Source organism: Fistularia commersonii, chromosome 26, assembly GCF_037954325.1.
Source record: "Fistularia commersonii isolate RoL2024-O1a breed Wild chromosome 26, RoL_Fcom_v1.0, whole genome shotgun sequence".
Classification (NCBI taxonomy): Eukaryota; Metazoa; Chordata; class Actinopteri; order Syngnathiformes; family Fistulariidae; genus Fistularia; species Fistularia commersonii.
Window position 1 is genome coordinate 3,172,501 of NC_141309.1, and position 21,330 is coordinate 3,193,830.

Consider the following 21,330-nt stretch of genomic DNA (forward strand, 5'->3'; position numbering starts at 1 on the left):
CCATACACAATAACCTCCACATCTATTCTACTGCTCCACTGTCTTTCATCATCAACAATGAATCCAATCCCTGACAGCACACACACACAAGAAGCAACACAAAGCCATGCACACACACATACACCCAAACAACAACCCTGCTCTCCTTTTTTTTTTTTTTTTTTTTCCAGGCCAGACCCACTGTATGTGTTTGATGGGCCAATCCATGTGGTGTGTGATGTGGCTGACAGCCCCTCCCATGCTGCCCTGCTTTTAAGCCCTCATCCTCCAGTGGCTGCCTGTCCCCCGGAGTAGATTGCATCTTTTATTTATCATTTTCTCTTCCTTTTGCTTTATTTTGCCCAGCGAGGAAAAAAAAAAAAAAAAAAAGAAGAAAAAATTCTGGGGCAAAAATTGCAATCAGCATAACATGCCCTCCTCCTGCTCTGTGTACGCGCCTGTCACCCTCTGCTCTGCGTGAGCATGCAGGATGAGACTGACAGCCATGCAGAGGAACACACACACACACACACACAGTCGCCCTCTGTGTGTATCAAAACCCCTGTACACCCTCTCCTCCACACACACACACACACACACACACACACGCTGAAAAACACATGCACGGCCACAGCTAACGCACCCCCACTTCCCCAACCACCACCTCTTTTTCTTTGTCACCGTTTGTGACACACACATATCTCCTCACTGACTGCCTCACACTTTCTATTTTACCCCGAGCCAAGAGTTTAGCTTCCTAAAGCCCCAAAAGAGTGAGCACATAAATGAGCCTAATGCTGGGGAATCTGGTAAACAGGCCAGAGAGGGGAGGGAGAGCTGCCTGCCTGTCTGCCTGCTCCATGGCTACTATTGTGCACTGCACATTCTCTGAGCCCACAAGAGCTGAAGCCATCTCCACACGGATTCTTTGGAGGCATAGTAAGCCAAGAAGTGAGAGGGGAAGGGAATGGAAGGGAAGGGGAAGAAGAGGAGGAGGAGGAGGTGGAGGAAGAGGAGGAGGAGGAGGAGGAGGTGGAGGGGGTGGTATGGGATAGAGATAGAGAAGCTGAGGGAGGGAGGAGGAAGAAGATCATGCATAAAATCTTGTTTGCAGAATGCATTAAGATTCAGATGAACTGGGGAGGGTAATGGGATTAGAATCCTGAACCGTTTCCAAGGGTGTGGAGTCGGATTGACAGCCGAGTCTATTGCACTGACGAATGCAGTGAAATATTATGGCCCTGGCAGAGGCAGCCATCCGGGCAGGGGGGCCGCTGAGCCCACAGCACCTCTGTTTACCCCTTGCTACACCACAAATAGTACAGCTAAGAGGTGGGTGGAGGGGGCGGCGGTGCATATTTGTCCTCGGCAGTCATATAGCCCGGGCTTCGCTGCATATTGGGAACAGAAAAGCTTCGGTACCACAAAGGTGTTTGGCAAACAAAATAGAAGCGCTGTGGCTTTAAATCACCGTCCCTCCCACCCCTTTTCTAAATATCGTCTATTTAGCCAGCGGTGAAAAGATATAGGGGGGCTTTTGTCTGCGCAGCCGCCGGTGGGGGCCACGGAGAGCTCGGAAAGACACGAAAATAGGAACAAAAGTGCCAAAGCTTCCAATCGGGATGGCTCCGGGCGATTCACTGCGGTGCGCAAAACACACACACACACACACACACACACACACACACACAGAAGGAGGAGTGGGATACTGGAAGGGGGCTTATCTGGAAAATTTTTGCACACATGCACACTCACACACAAACACACACATCCCTGCATTGTTTATCATAGGCGAGCCCTTTAAAGTGAATGCACGGACGACGTGTTGTTTATGGGTTGTTTCTCTCTCTCTCTCTCTCTCTCACACACACACACACACACACACACACGCGCGCGCGCGCGCACGCACGCACGCACGCACATCCGACTCACCGACTTGCAGAACGTTGTCCACCCAGCCACCCTCCAGCAGAGTGACACCCCGCAGGAAAGGCAGCTGGGTTTCGTCATTATTGTCCCCGCTAGTTCCACTTTCTTCCGCTCCGGCGTTGAAGGAAGAATACATGCAGATCTCCTTCTCGCTCCGCGGGAACGACCAGTATACGATCCGCCGCTGGACGGGCTCTGGGATCCGCTCGAAGCGCTCCTCCACCCGCTGGAAGGGCCACTTCTCCGCGACTCTGCGCGCCGCGATGTCGAGCAGCGACTCGGGGTTGTGCGTTTTCCCGTTGCCCGACGCTCCCGCGGCGGAACCCGCGCCGCCGCCGCCGCCTCCTCCGCCGCCGCCGCCGCCGCCGCCGCACAGGACTCCCCCAGCCCGCTGCCCCTGCCTGCACGCCGGGTTGTAGCCGGGCCGGCAGCAGAGCCGCTTGGCTGGAGGCTGCTGGACTCGCTCGGCCATGATCGCTTCCACCGCTTCCAACCTGCAGCGCAGTTTCCTCTCCGATCATATAAACGGGATAAGGAAGAGAAAAGGGGCACTCGCGCACCGATTGTTTGCCCTACATGGGCAGGCGCTCCTTATTTGGAAGAAAGGGGGCGTGGCCTGGGGGGCCTCGTCGAGTCCTTTGTGTTGTCAGAGTAACCGAAGGGGGCGTGGCTTTGAAGCCAGGCCAGCGCACGAGTGGCGCTATAAAAGGAACTGGAGGCGGAATTCCCGGACGTCGGCAAATCCTTTGTGAAGCCGTGCGGGAGCGCAGGGGGGCGGGAGGCGGGGCTCCGCGCCCCCGGGATCCGGGGCTCGGGGCCCGGGACCCGGCGCCCGGAGAGCCGGGGGACCCGGGGTCACCGGCGGCCTTTTCGAGCCCCCTTTCTTGTTTCAAGGCGGGGACTTCATCCACAGGCGCTTTCGCTGTTTCCCATAAGAGGTTGTTTTTGTTTTGTTTTTTTCTCCTCCTCTTCTTCCCTTCTTCCCAGTGAGACTGAGCTACCGACCGCGGGCTCTTTCTGCAACAACAACAACAACAACATCAGTTTTTACTCCGAGTAAACTTCCAGGAAGGATTTGTGCGCGGGAGGAAAGACGTTCAAAGGATGTGATCGCCGGGGCCTCCGTGATCGACACGGGCTCGATGAGGAGCCGTGTCCGACGGGGAATTTGTTCTTTAGTCGTTAAGTTGGCCTTGTTTGCCCCTTTTGCACTGCTTGCAATAGCTAGAACCTTTTCGGAAACTAGGCCGGCTTCTCGCGAACCAGGGACCTCCGTTCCTAGAACCGCTTAAGCTCCTACGCCAAGGCGGGGTCTCTACGGTTCCTTAGGAAGTCGTTCGACGAAGCTGCTCGATGGTCGGTAGCCCTTTTTGAACTCTTTGCAGTAGCTAGAACCTTTTCAGGAGGGGGCTGTGGTGCATTGAGCCACATAGGAACCAGGGACCTCCGTTTCTAGATCCACTTAAGCTCCTACGCCAAGGCGGGGTCTCTACGGTTCCTTAGGAAGTCGTTTGACGAAGCTGCTCATTGGTCGGTAGCCTTGGCTGTCGCTTGAACCTTTCCTGGAACTAAGCCATCCTTTCGTGCATCTGGTCGAAAGGATGGATGTTTGAAGTTGTTCAGGGATCTGGATTCCTGAACCACTTCAGCTCCAACTATGATGCAACGTCTTTTTACGGTTCAATAGGAAATTGTATGACAAACCTGCTCGGTGGTTGGTAGCCCTTTATGAACTTTTTGCAGATGGTAGAAAGAACCTTTTCAGGGAATAGGCCGTCCTTTCGTGCATTCGGACAGCATAGGAACCAGGGACCTTGGTTCCTGGAACAATTTAAGCTCCAGCTCCGAGGCGCGGTCGTTTTCCGATTCCAGAGGAGCTCTTTTGGTTCCTATCACTGGTGCTTGTTCATCGGAGGAACTCCTAACCCACAGCCATTGCTTGATACTTCTCACAGATTTCAGTCCGCCATTTTTTAAGACGTCCAAATGTGCACACTGGTCAACTTGAAAAGAACCAACGAGAAATGGAGCGACAAAGAGCTCCAGCTCACCAGGCCTGCTACGCCACAGAGGGGTTTCCAGGGCTCACAGAAGAACATTCACATTTTTGACCAAATAAGTCCAGAGTTAGCTACCGTCAGGGTTCTTCACACGGCGGGAGAAGATGAAAACTCTTCAAGCCATTTGATAGTCCATGGTTATGAACGCCACGGCCTCCACGTTGTCCGTGTCATCGTCCGCTTCTTCTTCGGTGGTCTGCTTTTGTGCGATACCCACCGTGGTCCCTCACTGCCCGTGAGAATACAAAAGCAAAAGGTTCCCCTGGCAGAGGGGAATTCCTCGATTTAAATTCCAAATTCCTGGAACTGCGTCCTTGGACCTTTTCTGTTCGAAAGCGGCCATAGTTGCCACGGGATACGCAACCTTTCGATCCCAAGTGCACGGCCTTAGATGCTCCATGGGGGTTTGACTGTGTTTGACATGAATCCCCACGTGGAGTCTGTTGGTTAAGGCATCAGACTAGCAAGTAAGGCTACATTTTGTGTAGCACGTAGTACACTTGCACGTTACTGTAAGGTTGTTACATCTCATCAGTAAAAGATTTGAATAGGTGGGGGGGAGGGGGGCATCACAATAGTAGCTTTGCATAGACATGCACAATTAACCCGGAAAAATGCAAACTGCATTGACGATGAAAACAACCAGGCTTTTTTAGGCTGATCCAAACTAAGGGCTATTCACACGATCTAATACCATTGGAATTTGATGGAATTTTTTTTTTGTGTGTGTCTGAATCTCCTGTCTAACAATATTCCCCCCTCAAACCTCATGAAAGCAAAACGCTGTAATTCCAGGATATCCCTTTAAGACCCTTGGGTCCTGTCATCCACCCACTCCAATGAGTCAATCAACCAACCAAATATTGGAAAACCATGTTGGACTATCTTCAAGGTCTGGCTGGCCCCCCCTTTTTTTAATTTTTTTGGGCTCGCACTATTTTGACACATACCATTTAGAGGAGCAAGATAACTCAGTGTTATTGTGTGTGTGTCCCACGTTGATAATATAAGCCCCGTAGTGTTTTTCCATTGCGAGGCTACCTCTGCGGGAGAAAACAGACATCGGGATTTAGGGTGTGACTGCATTGCTAAACCCCTGGATCTCCCACCTGTCAAGACATATAACAAACATTTAACAAATTAGCCAGCCGCTTGGGGATATTTTTTAGGTATTGTTCTCAGCCCAAACTGTTCTGGAAAGCCACAAAGTGTGTTTGCAACATGACTGTCTTATGAATATATTCCCAGCTGCCCCTGTTCTCCCTCTGTTGAGTAGGACTAGTCTGGCCTTTGAACTGCTCTGAAAGTGATCCATGCCGTATGGACCGAGCAGATGTGGCCTAACCTGATCTGGTTTCAATACTTCCCCACAGGAAGTTCACAAAGCCAGGAGGTTTCTCCTTTGTTATGTTAGTCATCTTTCTCGGAGGGCCGGTGGAGGCTGTGGTGTTTTTTTTAATTTTTTTTATTTTGTTTTCTATTTTTTTTTCTTCAGGAGGGGAGGCTTTTTTTTTGCCTTATCATTTGTATTCTTCAAGGATAGCAGTTTTACACATGATCGGAAGATCTTACGTCAGCCTCGTGGCGCATGGATCTTTATCTAGGCAAAAAGTTTAATGCTTTTCAGAGATTTTGCATTGTGATGCAAAATGTGATGCAAATGCTGGCCGAAAAGTTTTCTTGTATAATATTCTTATGCCGATTAATACTTCTCAAGATCCTTATGGAGAAAGCTGTACCCATGTGATTCTGATCTAGGGATCAGCTTTTGGTTATACAGATCAATTTTGATATATAGCACCTCTTAACACTCTCAATAATTAATTTTGATTTAAGTCCCATTCTAAATTTTGCATCCCTGTCCCGGTATGTCTGGTTTAAGGGTCCTCCCAAAATGTTTCCGCTCCTGATGCCATTTCTAATTCCTCAAATGGAGAAGACGATCAGGATCATTACAGAACAAAAACATCATTAAATATTGTGTTATGTTCATGGTGTATACACAAACACACACACACACACACACACACACACACACACACACACACACACACACACACACACACACACACACACAAACGTAGTAGGTACTGTATATGTATGACGGAGGAGTCGAGTCATTCGGTAGAGTAGGCCTATAGCTCACAGGCAGCAGATATTTATCTTATACTAATACCAAAAAGGTGCCATTACAATAAAAAAAAACTAACACTATATCCAAAGGTTGATACAAACTGTTAATGGTTAATATGCTGGCCCTCTCTCCTTTTCGAAAAGCAGGAGGGCTCAATTCAACATTGTAGCGACCCATGCCGGGAAAAAACTACAATTCCCATTTGAGGAAGGAAACAAAAATACGTAATATCCGCCCTTGTCACGCTTCCGGAAAGGAGGAGACCGTTCAAGTTTCCTGGACAGAGTCTTACGTCACTCCTTGTCGGTAAATATATAGTGTTCATCTATTTTTTTTAATCGAAAACAGACCACCGTGCTACTTAACCTTTGATTTGTTATTTTGCTACAATTACTCCGTCTTTCTGATTCCCCGTCGAGCAGAGAGTTTTGAGCGTTACGCCTCGAAGTTACAGGCCCAGTCGGATGGCTAGGCTAACGTTAGAGGCGCGATTTGATTGTACAAATGTAAAATATCTCACCTTAATCGTTGCACTTCACTATCTATATTCCCTGCAAATGTAGTGAAATTTGTCTTACGTACTGCTAAATGCGGCCGTATAGTGAGGATTGCTTTATGTTTGCGTTAGACTATAGGCTAGCCTCATAGTGCTGGTTAGCATAATTGATTAGCAATGATGATGTGATGGAGGACTGAGGGGACCTTATTCTTTTGAAAGAACGATCGAACCACATCGTTTAAACCTGCGTCAAACAAGTAGACAGTATTTTTTAAATTTATTTTTATAACTGTCACAGATAACGTTTGTTTACCCGTAAATTTTATTTAAATGTATGATGATCACGTTGGCTCCATCAGTTCAGTGCAAACACATCTATTGACATTTTTGTACGGTTATCAGTTGGTATCAAATATAACGTTGACTGATTGAACCTGCTTAAACACTTCCTACATGTGACCTGTATGTTTCATTGCAATAGGTTTTAGCCAAAGTAACTTTTATTTCCATCAATTTTCCCAAATAAACTCTTTATTAGTATCTCTTCTTCTTCCTTCAGAAAGAGATGATTTACAAGGCCGACTCACTGGCTTCGTTTCCAGGAAAAGTAATTGTAATAATTAAAAGTTCATACTGCTATTTCCTCCTCTGTGGGGAAACCTAATTGTAACTCTTCAAATTTTGGTTGCACTGTAATCTGTCAGTCTCGGTAAAATGTCATTTTCCAAGTAAACATATTTATTGTGTCCTGTGGTTGTAAACATTTTTCACTTGCTTTATGCAGTCACTCCTGGTCTCATACCCCGAGACATCCCAAACCAATAGAGGTTTCCGTTAAGCAGATATATCTAGAGGATGACTAACACACATTGAGTCATTAGAAATAAATGGCCATCACAGTTTACCAACACAACCTCAACGTTTTTTCCCTGTAGTTCCACCATCAATTAGTTTGTCCAGCATTTTTCCAATTATCCAACCACCCGAGAAACTATTACTTAAATATCAAATTTTACGAGGCGCAGATGCGAGAGTGAGCTGGTAAAAGACAACAAACGGCGCCTGCTAAACATAAGCTTGCCAAATGGTGAATGGGAATATGTTGACTTTTAGCAAAGATGTTTTGTTTAGGCATATCAAACAGCATCATTCAATCTGTCTTGTTTTTCTTTGTTCCCACTCTTAGATTCAGTAAGCTTCTTCAGTCTCGACCAGGATGATTGACATTCGGGCTTGGGCCGAATATGTCGTGGAGTGGGCTGCCAAAGATCCGTACGGTTTCCTAACTACAGTCATACTGGCTCTCACGCCTCTCTTCATCGCCAGTGCCCTGCTATCCTGGAAACTGGCAAAGATGATTGAGGCGCGTGACCGGGAGCAGAAGAAAAAGCAAAAGCGTCAGGAAAACATAATCAAAGCAAAGCGAACCAAGAAAGACTGAGCCTGGGGCTGCAGGGTGAGGGCGTGAAGAGGAGGAGCAACCCTTTGCACTCATGGCTCTCATTCCCAATGACTTGGTGACCATCCTGGCCCCCCCCGCCTTACCATCAGCAGAGGACCACTACTCTTCACATCTAGGGTAGCAGGGAGGGGGGGGAACCGGCGCTGAAAAGCCCAACACTGCTGAGATGGACAGTACGGCTCAGAAGAGGCTTGTCCCAGCAGGACTGTGGTCAGCAAAGGCACAGTGGTAATCTGTAATGTTTACACGCAGAAGTCCGCTGATGATATTGTGCAGCTGTTGCAACACCTTGCATTCCATTGTTAGCATCCCCGCTCTGAATTTGATGTTCTCGGTATACTGGAATATACTTTGAGCAAAAAAATATCCAAATTATTGTTTTCTATTCAATAAACCTATCGTGATTTATTAAAAAGTACAAACTTTATTCTTTGTGGGTATAACCGTTTTGAAAAGTGGCGAAGAATCGTAATCCGAAATGACAAGACAAACCCCATAAAACAAACGCAGTGTTAAACGTTAAATCGACCCTTGTTGCACGGCTCAAAATATTTCAGGTGTAGCTTTGAAAGAGTGTCAAAAATGGGATTTGGCTTCCATGTTAATCCTTATTTCTCACAGTGATCGAACCTCAGTTAGCGGTGGTGTTACCTAATGGGCGCAATACACGGCAAGTCCAAAACATGACCATTCACAGTGAAACCGAAAGGAAAAAAAATGTCAGTACAGTCAAAACGGCGTAAAGCCTTCAGCATTGTAAAGAGGAGGAAGAAAGGAAATGCACTCCAATCTGTTTTAAGATTTTTTCCGAGTGAGTTCATCACAGCACACGGACTTATGGAGCCGTAATCCAAGGGATGAGAGGCATACTTTCCTCACAAGTTACCGAGCACACACTATATTTAGTCAACACAGAACCGTCAAGGTCTGCACTTGTGATCGTGAACCAGTTATCTTAAATACCCAAGTTTGTGGTTTTTCAAAATGCTGCAATTTGTAACCTCTACTAATGAGCTTACTCTCGGCTGTCATGCGTGTGTGTGTTCTTTTTGTGGACACAATAACAAACTTTGCGGCTGATTTCAATAAAGTGCTTCAGGGCTAAGAAATAACTAATTAAATTTTGTGGTGGATCAAGGATTTGTTATCCACTCATTTAATTGCAACTTTTAGTTACGTTCGTACATTTCTGAGGAAACATTGCACGGCCTTCTGTGAATGAACTGACTTATTAAAATGATCTATGTTTTTGAATATACAGGATTTTTGAAAGACTGTGGTTTCTACAGCTTTTCATGAAACAGAACCTCGTGCAATTGACGGTGGCACCCTGGCGCCCCGCAATCTTGCGATTTCTGGTGATATCTGGTGGACTTCCTTTGTGGTTTATCGTGCGGCCGAACAACAACCGAAGAACAAGCGTGCCCATTGTTCCTTGCATTTATTGACGGGGCCTACTGCACTACATTTTTGTGGTGTCTTATCAAATCTGGTCCAGGAGGAGGAGGAGGGGCTACGGCGCTGTCTCTTGTCCTTTATATTCTCTGGCAGTACAATAACAGCAGGAGTTGACTGGATGTTTCTGAATCTGCGGTCCATCCCTATTGGATCGGATGTTGTAAATGAAGATGCCGGTCTACTTCTTGGATCCGGGCTGCCAGGAGCCGGGCTGGAAAGTGTTTCCGCTAGTTGTGGGGTCCTCGCTGATCTCCTGCTTGCCAAACTGTGCGGTGGCTGCGTGGCCCTTGGCCACCGTTCTCAAAGGCGTGGCCACGAGACCTTCTTCGTACTCCTTGGCTTGTAAGGCCAAGTCTCTCTCTTCGACCTCCTTGGCTTTCACCTTGATGTGCTCCCTGTAAGACTCGTTCTTCATCAGCTCCTGCACGACACATTGGCACGAACATGCATTACACAGGGAGGTCTACCAGCGGCTACATCAGGACAAATCAGATGTGAATGTATATGAATAAACATCCCCGACAGTACCGTAATAGGATTTTGGAATCACCGTACAGATGGAACTGTCCTTTTCTAGTGAATCCAAATCTATCACAGCAGCCGCTCCCAACGGGTTGGGAAAAAATACCCAATGAGAAAACGAGTATTTCGTACCGAACCCCCGTCAACATTTTTCGTCTTGAGATATTCCGGTCCCTGTTGTCAGACGGGGAAGTAACATCGTCTGTTCGTGAGTGGAAAGAGACGGCTCGCGTCGGTGCCGCGTACCTTCCAGGAACAAATGTGAGTATAATTTGCTGAGAATGAAGTAGGACTCTTACCGAAGAAGAAGAAGAAGAAGGGGGGGGGGGGGGGGGGGGGGGGGGACGTTCTGCCAGTTTCTAATCGTACGACCCGTCCCGGTCGAAAGACGCGTCGCTCGGAAAGTACGAACCAGCGAGAGCGAAGTCCGTCCGAACCCGAATAACTATTAGAAACTCGTGAAAGCAATTATAACCTGCGCATTCCCGCGTCCGCCGGTGGAATAGTTACACACTTGAGCCCCGGCGAGCGTCCACTGATGCTAGCCTCCGCCCTGGCACGGGCTTCTAAAAAGGAAGCGAGGACTGGGCATAATGCTGTTGTGTGTTGGCAGAAATGCGGGACTGGAAAAGAGAGGGGGGGAGCGGTGGCCAAAAAGCCCCGCTTTGGGGAGGGAGACAAACATACTGAGCTGCTTTTCCAGCCTGTTAATGACAGGATTTAATCCAATCAATTTATGTCGGCTTGGACGGGGAAGAGAGGGAGCGTGACAAGGGGTAGGGTAATGTGCTGGGAGTGAAGCCTTGGCCACATCAACACTGTCCAGCTGTCGATGGCAGCTATTGGGCAGACACAAGGCAGAAAATTGGAATAGAATGTTCTGGCACTGGAGGCAGAGGATGGCATTGGCCACTGGCAGGCGGAGAGGACACAGAGATAGAAAAGAGTGAGGGAGAGCTGCCTGGGCATTGGCCTTCCAAGGGATTTCCTATAGACCCACATTTCGCCGGCCAAATAATTTCCAGCATTCTCACATTTAAACAGCAGAAAACCCAGTGATGTGTTGGGGTGTATGTGTGTGTGTGTGGGGGGGGGAGGGGGGGGAGGGGGGGTCCTTCACCGTTCCCATCCCGGAGACTGCCAGAAATAAAACCAAAAAAAAAAAAGAAAAGAAAGAAAAAAAAAGCCCAGATGCAGGCTTCTGCTGGGGGGGGGAAGAAGGAAGTTAACTAGGACACGGTGTCAGCGAGCCCCTTCCCTGTCCAAAGGCTGTCTCTGCGTTCGGTGTCAGCGGCGCCGTTGTTTATTTTGACACCTGTCCCCCAAAGTTTTCAAGACAGCCGCCGCGTGATAAAAACAAATCAAAGACCCCCCCCTCCATCTTTAATCCTTCCTACTCTTGTAACCGGTACCCTTGAGTCTAACCATCAGCACAGCGGGGAGGCCGGGGAGCGCATACCTCAGCGGAGGGGGGCTCCTTCCGTCTGCCTCGGATCCAAGCTGGAGGAGGAGAAGAGAGAGGGAGAGGGAGGAGAAAAGGAGTGAGAACACCCACACAAACATACGCCGCGCAAACAAAACCCGCGGTCGTGTTTCGAGAAAAAAAGGAGGCTGCGGCGAGACGGGGAAACTGCGTTTCAGTCAGGGCCGGTTTTTCGCATTCGGTTTAGCCGAGCTGCGGAGGAAAGGGAAAAGAAAAACGCCCCGGCTGCAAAACGCCGTTTTTGGGCGGAGGCAGGGCGGGCACGGCGGGCAGGGCCGCCGAGCCACGCGTCTCGGCGGAGAAAGTGTGCCTCGGCTCTGATCTTTGAATTTTGAAAGCGCTCTTGTCATTTCCCATCAATACCCCTGTCCTCTCTTCTCCCGAGAAGACCCGCGCACGTCTGTCATCGCTCTCTCTCTCTTTCTTTCTTTTCAAGAAGCTCTATTTTGGCTGAGCCGGCTACGCAGCAGAGCAGGTTAAAGGGAGAGAGAGAGATTTTCTAACTCTTCCTCCAGCTAGCACGGGGATTCTGGGCCTCTTTTATCCCTTTCTTATTTGCATGCTGATGAAAATGCATGAGGGATGGGGCGAAGCAGGATGAGGGGTTTAAGGTGGATAAACCCCGTCTGAGACACAGCGAACAGTTTGTTGTAAGGAATGTGAAACACTATTTATCGGTGCGGTTGTGTAACGCCGGGCAGGAGGTGTGTTTGATGAACTCATGAATATGCTTTTACCGGCAACCCCCCATCCAGCAGATCAATGAATTAGCCCTGGCCTCAACAGACGCGGGCGTGAATCTGTAATTTTATTTTTGCATCGTTCTGTGTTTCTCTTTCGCCGTGCGCGTGTGTGTGTGTGCGCACAAGTAATGCACTCACCGTCCCACTCGATGGGTATGCTGCCTTCCGTGTATTCATGTTCGCTGGTGTTGGAGGCCTCGACCATCCGCTTGGCACGGACGAGGCGTCCTGAAACAACCGAAAGAGCACGAGTGAGATAGAAAGATTATAAACAAAAAAAAAAAAAAAAAAAAGGCGTGCGCACACACACACACACACGCACGCACGCACGCACACGCAGAGGCACACAAAGCCTTTCTCTCGCACAAATACACAGAGGAATGACAGTGCTGTGACAGGCCATGGATGATTACCTTGTGGCCCTCGGGCCCTTCTCCTCAGATCTCTCTGAGTGGCTCCAAATCTGGGCTAAGCCTTTATGCAAATCAGCCTCCCTTTAACCCAACCAACCACGGCCCCCCTCGCCGGCAACCTCTTCCAATCACAGCGCTCCGGCTAACAATGCCCTCCAAAATCAACATCAAGCCGAGCGGGAGACAAAAGAGGTCAGATATCACAGCGAACAGGGGAGGCACGGGCTGCGTGGAATATTAAGTGCTCCTCTCCCTATCTGTATACAGCACGGCGTTCGCTCGCAGCAAGGCCACCGCCAATTATTTTGGTCGAATTTGCTGATTAGACAGGTTTGGCTGGCACACAATGACACGGGGACGGAGGTAGAAGGGGTGCGCGGAAGAGACGGGAGACGGAGGAGGGAGGGCCGGAGAATTAAAAGGAGGCAGACGAAGAACGGGCTTCTTTCTTTGTGCGGCGCTTCAGGAGCTCCGTACCGGGGCTCGCTAATAACAAGCGCTTTGTTTCCTCCTCGTAGGTAACCGGATGTCCATCCATCAATTCCATCCCTCTGAGGAATGATGAGGCAAGGAGGGAGGAAGTGGAAAGAGGGAGACGGGGAGGGGTGGGAGAGTGATGATGCATGGCAAGAAATGGCTGGGAGGAGAGAAATGGATGGGCAAGGAAAACAACGCGCTCCAAAACACAGACAATCTGTCAGGATTCCATCACCATTTTTCCGCAGCTGACTGGACGTGGACAAATGGAGGCAGCCGCCTCCGTGCGCGCCGCAGACTGATGGTCTTAATGTTTACCTCGGCCGTAACGGATCGCCCCGGCACCAGAACCGACCGACGCCGGCGCGAGAGCGGAAGCCAAAATCGCACGTGATCGTCTTATCCGGCCGCACGTGGCAGCGACGGTCCGCGGACGGTTTGTTTTTTCCGCGTCTTGCGAGGATGAATCCATCCCATACTTTATCCAGCCTATATACTGTAGTAATCAGGTCAGCTAATTAGGCTGGTATTGCGTTGGTTCTGCTTTGGTTCCCACTAGATCATCACTATATGTCCTCACAGGCTCCTGCTCTGCAGCTCCGCTTTCAAAAAAAAAAAGACAGCATTGTGTTTCACCCGCGGTTCCTTCCACGTGGGCCTCAATGTGCACTTTCTGAGCTTCCTCGAAAAACCCCCGCGATAGCGCAACAAAAACAAATGCCAAATAACAAAAGGGCTGCGTTCTCCAGGCGACGCGAACAAATACATTTAACAGGTACGCTAATTATAAACAGATCCTATCCGTATTTGCTCTGGGTGTGGGTGGCGGTGGCACAGAAATGGTACAATTATGATAAAGCCCCCACAAGCGATGTGCTTTGCTACAGCTAATGCCTAACTAATAGGCATAAAGGCAAGCAGCCCTGTTTCCTCCCAGTCTGTATCTGGCTCCGCTAGGTTGCATCTCCTCACTCTGTCACACTCCGACGTGGCTCTCTTCTTGTCTTGTTGCTATTGTGGCATGACTAAACCCCTTCCACCACGGCCTTTATTCTTGGATTTGAATAACAAATACAGTATGTACATATATTTATGCAACACGGGATGATCCTCCCGCCGCGTACACGCCGGGAGGAGGCCCGTCAGCCGGATCGGGCGAATCCCGCTCTCACTCCTGATCTAGGACGGCGGCGGCGGCGGCATGCGAACGCGACAAATATCAATATGCCCTCACATCGCTAAAACCGACGATCAAATAACGTGCATTTACGACTGACATTATCACAGCAGCAGTTAATGGCAGCTATCGAAGAATCTCCACACCCGAGGACGCCTACGGTCTGGAGCACAGTTATTACAATAATCACTTAATCGATCGATTGACTGATAAGCCGTCGTCCGGTGAATCCCGATGACGTAATTACTCGGTTTATAATGAACATTAATATGAACAGATCAATTGATAACAGTTACCCGCAGAGAGGCGTGACCTGTCACGGTTGAGTCAGGAAACGACTAGCTTCATTTATCAAAACAAGCACGTAATAACAATAATAATCATAATAATGTTATTTGTTGATGTCTTTAGCTATCTTTTAATTGTCTCTCTAATTTATACTCATATTTACTGATATTGTCATTGTTGTGCTGCTGTGATAAAAGAATTTCCCCCACATAGGGATCAACGAAGTATATTTTATCTTATCTTCAAGCAAAAATAAAAACAAAAACGTCCACATGGATGCTTTAAACAGGTTGATTTGCATGTTTCTCGCTGTGTGACTGTCAACTACAGCTGACCAGCTTCTCTGCTCCGGCCACGGGAGTGACCGGGAAGCGGGGATGGCGTGGAAGGTGTCTGGAGGTCCGGGATCTCCGTGGGCCCCCCTTGTGACGGGTCTGCTTTCTCACCACCCACACGGTGTTGGTGTGGGTGGGACCTACTTACCGGCGAAACGTGCACGCACAGGCTAGCCAGCCGGCTGGAGAGCGGGCAGATTAACCTGAGGGACAGGCGCGAGGGCGCTGCCTCTCACCGTGAAGGACAAACGCAGTACTGCGTTGAAGAGGGGGAGGGGCCGGTGGGTGGAAGAATGAAATCCCACAGCATAAATATTCATCAGCCATCTCACCTGTCTAAGCGCGACTCATCTGAGCCTGGATGTGGAACCCGTGCGGGGGAGGGGAGGAAGGGAGGAACCAGGGTTGCCGTGGCAGCTGGAGTGGAAGCCAATCAAACGGCAGGTACGCCTATCTTTCTTATTCATTAGAATAAGAGGTGATGTGCTCGGTGGGCTGCTCTTTGAACCCTGCTAAACTCGATCACCTGCTCTTTCTCTCACACACACACACACACACGACCCCCAACTTCACACTCCAGCTCCAAGGTGACTACAGCTGGGGGACGACCTGAGAGGTTTTACACTTCCACAATGTCGTTTTGGGGCGTCTTGTGCTGCCGCTGTGAGGCATTCTCTCCATCTATGATTACAGATGCGTGTCGGTAAGAGGGACACACACACTTTTATATAGTATGTTCTATAGAGCAAGAAAAAAAACAATCAGCCCGTTTGCCTCCTCCAACTGGTGACCAACAACTCCTCATCAATACTCGTAGCATTTCGCAGGAACACGCCGTCCGGCGTAGGAATAGACGTCGGCGCGGATAATCAGATAATAGCGTCCACTCTGAGCGACGTAGCATTCGATTCCTGCGCTTTTTAATTTAAATCGGAGCAAGGTTTGGAGGCTCAGGAGCGGCGGCGTAACGAAAAATATCCGTCCCGAAGCGGCAAACCCTCTGGCCTGCACGGCGCCGTATTTATTCCATTCCAGCTGCGCTGAGTGCTGGTGAGGGACCGGGACGGATCTGGGCGCGGTAATGGACACCCTTATGAAGATGGAGTGATCTGATAAGTAACAGTGATACCAGGTAAATAGTGAGCCGCCCCACCACATGCACGCCCACCCTTTCCATAAAATAAAAAATGTAAGGGATGTGTGAGGCCTGTAACCATGGCTACTCATTAGCCCTGAGCCTTGTGACGTGAGAAGAGGTTTAAAGGGAAAAGGCCGCCCGTTGTTGTTTCCCCATCGGTTCTGGTGAAAGGAGGAGCCTGAGCTTAAAGCAGGTCTGCTAACGCTCTTTTGTTCTTTTTTTTAATTTTACATCAATTCAGCCCTCATTTCATCCATCTCGGAGCCTTGTGTGTTCCTTCACACAGGCGTTGTTGCGGGTGGAAGGGATGCCGAGGCCCGTCTTACTGAGGAACACCCATCCTCGGGACACGAGACGAGCCGGGAAGTCATTGTCCTTTGTGAAGAGCGGCATGGATCCACTCCTTCTTTAGAGCTCCTGTCCACCAATCTCTCTCTATTCACCTCCATCACTCTCAGCCAACCCCCCCCCCTTTCTTTCGCTCCATCCTTCCATTAGCCGTCCACCCCCCGCCCCCCCGCGTGCCCATCCCGCCCACTCGTTTCACTTTCTTTCTGTCAGAAACCCTCCGTTCATTTTCACCCTTGCGATTCTTCCCCCACTCTGTAATTTCACCCCATATGTCAGCATCTCCCTTGTTCTTTGTCACTCACCTTTTACAACTCGCCTTCATTTCCACCCTCTGAGCCTTCCTGGGCCTTATCTATCCTCCCTTACTTCCTCCTACCCTGATTTCTCTACGCCTGTCTGCTTTATTAAAATATTCTGAATTGGTTAAGCGGCAGCGGTCTCCCGGAGATGTCTGCTTGTGTGTCAGTCATTCTGGCTGAGCTTCTGACGGCGTCTCTCAGGTGCCAAGACATCTCGCCATCCGGCCATCTGACCAGAGAGAGACACCCGGACAGGGGACCCTACTTAGGGCCCGCTGAAAAAAATGATAATTTGATGAACGCAGTTGGTGAGACTTTAAGACGGTTACAGAAATGCAGTATTTATGGGTCCGGCGTCTATTCGTTTGAAAAGCCGAAGGTTTAAACTTTTGATTTTGGAGCTCCGCCCGCGTAAATGTTCCACCAGGAAGTATCTCACTTTCAGCATCTATCTTTTTAAATGCCTTTTTAATGAAGTGGTGAAGCCGGCGTTTCCCCGCACACATACAAACACTTGGCACGAGAAGATGAGCTGAACTCACTTGCTTTCCTATAATGATTAAACAACATGAATTTAAACCCCATACACTGCAAAATTGCTGATCAATTAACATGATTTACTATAACAGCTCTGGACACAGTCATTCCACGGTAAACTTGGTGTCCTACAGTAGGACAGACCTTCCTTCATCACACCCAGGGGATGACTTGTGGCAGAATAAACAGCCATTTGGACTCTCATCTCTCTCCGCAGTGACTCTTTCCATGGAAATATGCGGCTTGAATCAACGCTCTGATGACACACGGCCATCTGTTGTTGTGTTAAGTGTGTTAGGGCATAGAGTGAGGAGAAAACACACAATTGCCCACCCCCACCCCACCCTCCTTCTTCTTTAAACAGAAATCAGACACAAATGCACACATGGATATACGGTAGGTGTGTCGATGTTTTGCGAAACAAACACGTCGTGGTTGCACATGCAGAGGCATCGGCGCCCATCAGCCCCCCACCCAGTCCCCAGAGTCACCCATCCTGAAATAGCAGAGCTGAGGCCTTTACAGTTTCTTTCTTTTTTTGCATTTTTTTTTTTTTTTTTTTTTTTTGACAGAGCAAGGGAATCAAATAAATAAAACAAAAAGACAGACGGATAGTGAGAGGATGACAAGTCGGTGCATCTTTTTTTTTTTTTTTTTTTTTTTCCTCTCCCTGCCGCAACAGCGTGGCACATCTCCTCAGAACCCCGAAACCTTTCGATTCTCCAAACAGCAGAGGGGACCAATAGATTAATACTGCATGGCACACGCTGCTAAAAATGAATGGTGCTAAAAATACATCCTTTTCAGCGAGACATGAAAGGAAACTGCCTTTCCCCCTGTCCAGTATCGAGCAGCCATTGATTCTAAGACAAAGGCTACACCTCCTCAAAGAGGTAAGAAAAATAGCAATCATACAGGCAATTATTTTCAAATGTGCCTGCAGCGGCCGATAATGTCAGCGTGCCTCTCTTCCTAAATAAAGGGAAGGAAGGCAAGCGTCAAAGCTGCAGGCCCGCTGCTGAAGATGAATGAGCCCATCCACAGAATGCCTCGCTTTCATCTGGATAGCATGACATGGCACCCCATGCAGCGCGAGGCAGAGCCGGGCCTGGGGGACACATGCATACAGAAAAATGGAGGAATATTGATTCTATATTCAACTCGATTGAGACAACTCCAAGGACTTCTAAAGACCAGTGGCCAGATTGCCAGTAGCTTTCTCTTATAGGCCAGCCACAGACAACAAGCACTTTGACTCCTCAGCCTGCAGCGCGGTTTTCTCTGTGGGGCCGAAGCACGCAGCGGGCCTCCGCAGCTGGAACTTTTCTGAAAGCAGAGATAGAGTTTCTCCACTCGAGGCGAGCGTCTCAGGCTCGGGCCAATTCATTTTGATGTGCTGGCGCAAGCGCGGCAGCGGCAGCATCAGTGGGGACAGGGGATGGAAGTTCTCCGTTGGGCGCAACCCTCTATCGACAGCGCTGAATTACTCCGATGTTGGTATCTTCACTGGACGGGCTTCAAAGGAGGAAACTCGAGAGGCAGCTATGAGGAGGAGGAGGGGGAGCGGGTATGAGAAACAACTGGAAGAACATTTTAAATCAGTCTAAAGAGAGGCCTGGGCAGTTGTTGAACTCGAACCAGACGGTATGATATTTAAAAAAAAAAAAAAAAAAAAAAAGACTTCTCTTTATTTGTGTCCGAGCCTAACACAAGCGGGACTGCTCACGACATGGTATTCAAAAGTTACCAGATGAAACAAAAAAAAAAGGAGCAGTTAGTTATGATTTAATTTGGAGAAGGATGGGCAGAGCACAATGGGATGAACAAAAGAAGTAGGCGAATCAGGGAGGAAGAAGAAGGATGAGGAGAGAAACTCCTCACCCTGCTTGAACCACTATGTGCTGCAGTGAAAAGCCCTGCGGTCCATGCCTCAAGGCCCTGAGCCCACGCTTGGCCTATCAGTTTAAGATCAAAAAGCGCCCACTTTAGCAAGACATATGAACTAAATAATGCATCTGCTTTATCTCAACAAGGGCTGGATGGTGTGACTGGATGGAGAAAAGAAAAAAAGGACCGCGCAAATGTGCACGGCGTACACATGCGTGTCATCACAAATCCAGATTTCTTGACTACAAATATGCGCTTGTTTGTATACGTTTGTCCGGAATTAGTTTCACCAAAGGCCGGCTAGCCTTTCCACACGGTGTCATTCTTTGTGATAGGAGAGTGAAACGCTGGCCTGTAGAGCGTTGGGAAATGGGCTTCTGTGATGTCTCATTTGAATAGTCTGACAGCCAGGAGTCGAGGAGCAGCCTTGTAATGAATTATAAATATGAGGTGGGCACAAGTTTCCCCAGAAACTGCAGAGAAAAGGTGAAGTGCAAAGTCAAGCTCTGTCAGGCTCAGCATAGCTTACAGCCTGCCAAATGTTGCTCCCCCGCCGACAAAAATAGGCAAACAAAACAAACGTGTTTACATCCTCAGAGTCCAGAACTATCGAGCGAATCATATGTGTGGCATTGGTTTGGGTTCCGGTATGATAGACTTCAATCTTCTGGTCTAAATTTCTTCGTGGCGACTGGACTTGAGTTTCTTCTCTTAACGACGTTTCAAGTCTCGTCCGAGAGGCTTCGACACTTCCGATTGAAACGTCTTCAGCAGAAGAAACTCAAGTCCGATTGGTAAAAAGAGATTTCGACCAGAACTGACCAGGACCTGGACGACTGAGACCTAGACAGACTTCACTCTAATCTAATGAGAATTTTAAAAGAGGCCGATGAAAACAGTATGAAAATAGAATCCTGGATTATTATCTGTTGTTAAGGGTACTTTCCCAAATAGCCAAATACAATACATAATGACTTCAGCCTTCGGCAGGACGGTCCCTGGTTGGATCCCGACAGGGAGCCTTTCTGTGTGGAGTTTGTATATTCAACAGTCCAAAAACATGCAGTAGGTTCACTTAAGAGACCCTAAATTTCCCAGATGTGTGAATGGGAGGGAGAATGGATGTCTCCATCCTGTGACACACTATAACCGAGCCAGGGTCAATCCTGAGTTCAGGATAATGAATGAACTCAACGAAGTTCACGGACAAACAGTATGATGGACAAACAGCGCGACACATGATCATTCAGAAAGCTGAATTAAGAGGTTCTGTGCCAGAATACCATCAAAACTTTCTATTGTTGAGATGGGTCATCTCTCTGCCCTTGCCACATTTCTTAGTGGGAATAATTGCCCTCGCAGTCCTCCAGCACGTCTGGCCTGCAAGGACAGCGGGCATGTTCTTGTACTCGCCAACTGTCGAGACATTTGAGGGACACCGTTGGCATCCCACCATGACACACTTCTGGTTTTGGCTTGAGCGTTACGTAGTGTAGCTCTGCCACGTCTCAGTAGTGGTATATGACCTCCTTCTAAATCCTCAACGCAGACAAGTAATCCTTTCATGTGCAGGATGGAGAGTCTTCTCTTGTGCTGCCCTGTGACAACAGGCCTGCTAATGGGTTTATGCCAGGGCTCTCTTTGGGGTGATTGTTCCATCTAGCGGCGGGATTAATGTATTACAAGGTTAAAAGGTTGGCTACATAAACGGCTTAACGTAAGACGCTGGGGGATACATTCGCACAAACAAAATAGAGAAGGCAGTTTTATTCGGGACACACACACAATTCGTGAAAAGCGTTAGCCGTGAGACGACTAGCATAATGTTGAGGGAGCACACATGTACGGAACCGATCATCTTACCCGTCCATGTCTTTTGTTCGGGAACGGAGAAATACTTGTTTCCCAAATGATCTGTACCGACGTGTTCCCGCACAACGCCGAACGTTCTCCGCAAAGCACCCGCAATCCTGCTCATCCTTGCGTGATGACCACAGTGTTGTCCGTGCTGTCAGTACACACGGACATTTGTTTTCACCCCCCTTTGCTGCGTTTGTTACGCAAGTATCGCGGGATTTGGTGAGTAGCCAATCAAACGCACCGTAAGTAGATGGGTTCCAGCTAAGCAGCCAATCGCGTCACGCGTTCTTGAACAAGTG

General features: G+C 48.6%; 3 protein-coding genes across 5 annotated transcripts in view; 1 reads left to right on the forward strand and 2 right to left on the reverse strand.

Moving 5' to 3' along the window:
- The window catches only part of LOC147218253 (zinc finger SWIM domain-containing protein 6-like), a 53,890-nt gene extending 51,473 nt beyond the window's left edge, over window positions 1–2,417 (reverse strand). For both annotated transcript variants that reach the window (XM_086174047.1, XM_086174046.1), the window contains exon 1: window positions 1,912–2,417. In XM_086174047.1, the coding sequence (XP_086030173.1) occupies window positions 1,912–2,380 (469 nt within the window). In that variant the 5' untranslated portion in view covers window positions 2,381–2,417. The remainder of the gene's footprint in view (window positions 1–1,911) is intronic.
- Window positions 2,418–6,303: 3,886 nt separating this feature from the next.
- Window positions 6,304–8,192, forward strand: smim15 (small integral membrane protein 15). Of its 2 annotated transcripts, none has more exons than XM_086174049.1 (2): window positions 6,304–6,408; window positions 7,788–8,192. In XM_086174049.1, exon 2 carries the CDS (start codon window positions 7,818–7,820, stop codon window positions 8,040–8,042), a length of 225 nt encoding a protein of 74 aa, XP_086030175.1. In that variant the 5' UTR covers window positions 6,304–6,408; window positions 7,788–7,817; the 3' UTR covers window positions 8,043–8,192. The 2 variants fall into 2 exon arrangements, with proteins under 2 accessions (XP_086030175.1, XP_086030176.1); XM_086174050.1 differs by having other exon boundaries at window positions 6,343–6,404.
- A 1,295-nt stretch (window positions 8,193–9,487) lies between these two features.
- On the reverse strand, window positions 9,488–21,243 carry ndufaf2 (NADH:ubiquinone oxidoreductase complex assembly factor 2). Its single transcript, XM_086174048.1, has 4 exons — window positions 21,035–21,243; window positions 12,408–12,497; window positions 11,503–11,543; window positions 9,488–9,942 (listed from the first exon to the last, which is right to left on the reverse strand). Exons 1-4 carry the CDS (start codon window positions 21,147–21,149, stop codon window positions 9,700–9,702), a joined length of 489 nt encoding a protein of 162 aa, XP_086030174.1. The 5' UTR covers window positions 21,150–21,243; the 3' UTR covers window positions 9,488–9,699.
- Window positions 21,244–21,330: the final 87 nt, after the last annotated feature.

What these genes read in the sequence shown, in the direction of transcription:
- smim15 (XM_086174049.1), top strand. Translation starts at nt 7,818, where the DNA reads ATGATTGACATTCGGGCTTGGGCCGAATATGTCGTGGAGTGGGCTGCC.
- ndufaf2 (XM_086174048.1), bottom strand. Translation starts at nt 21,149, where the DNA reads ATGAGCAGGATTGCGGGTGCTTTGCGGAGAACGTTCGGCGTTGTGCGG. An exon ending in CGAACAAAAGACATGGACGG is followed by an intron (nt 12,498 to 21,034) that starts GTAAGATGATCG and finishes CGGTTGTTTCAG; the next exon opens with GACGCCTCGTCCGTGCCAAG. An exon ending in AGGAGCCCCCCTCCGCTGAG is followed by an intron (nt 9,943 to 11,502) that starts GTATGCGCTCCC and finishes TGTGTCGTGCAG; the next exon opens with GAGCTGATGAAGAACGAGTC.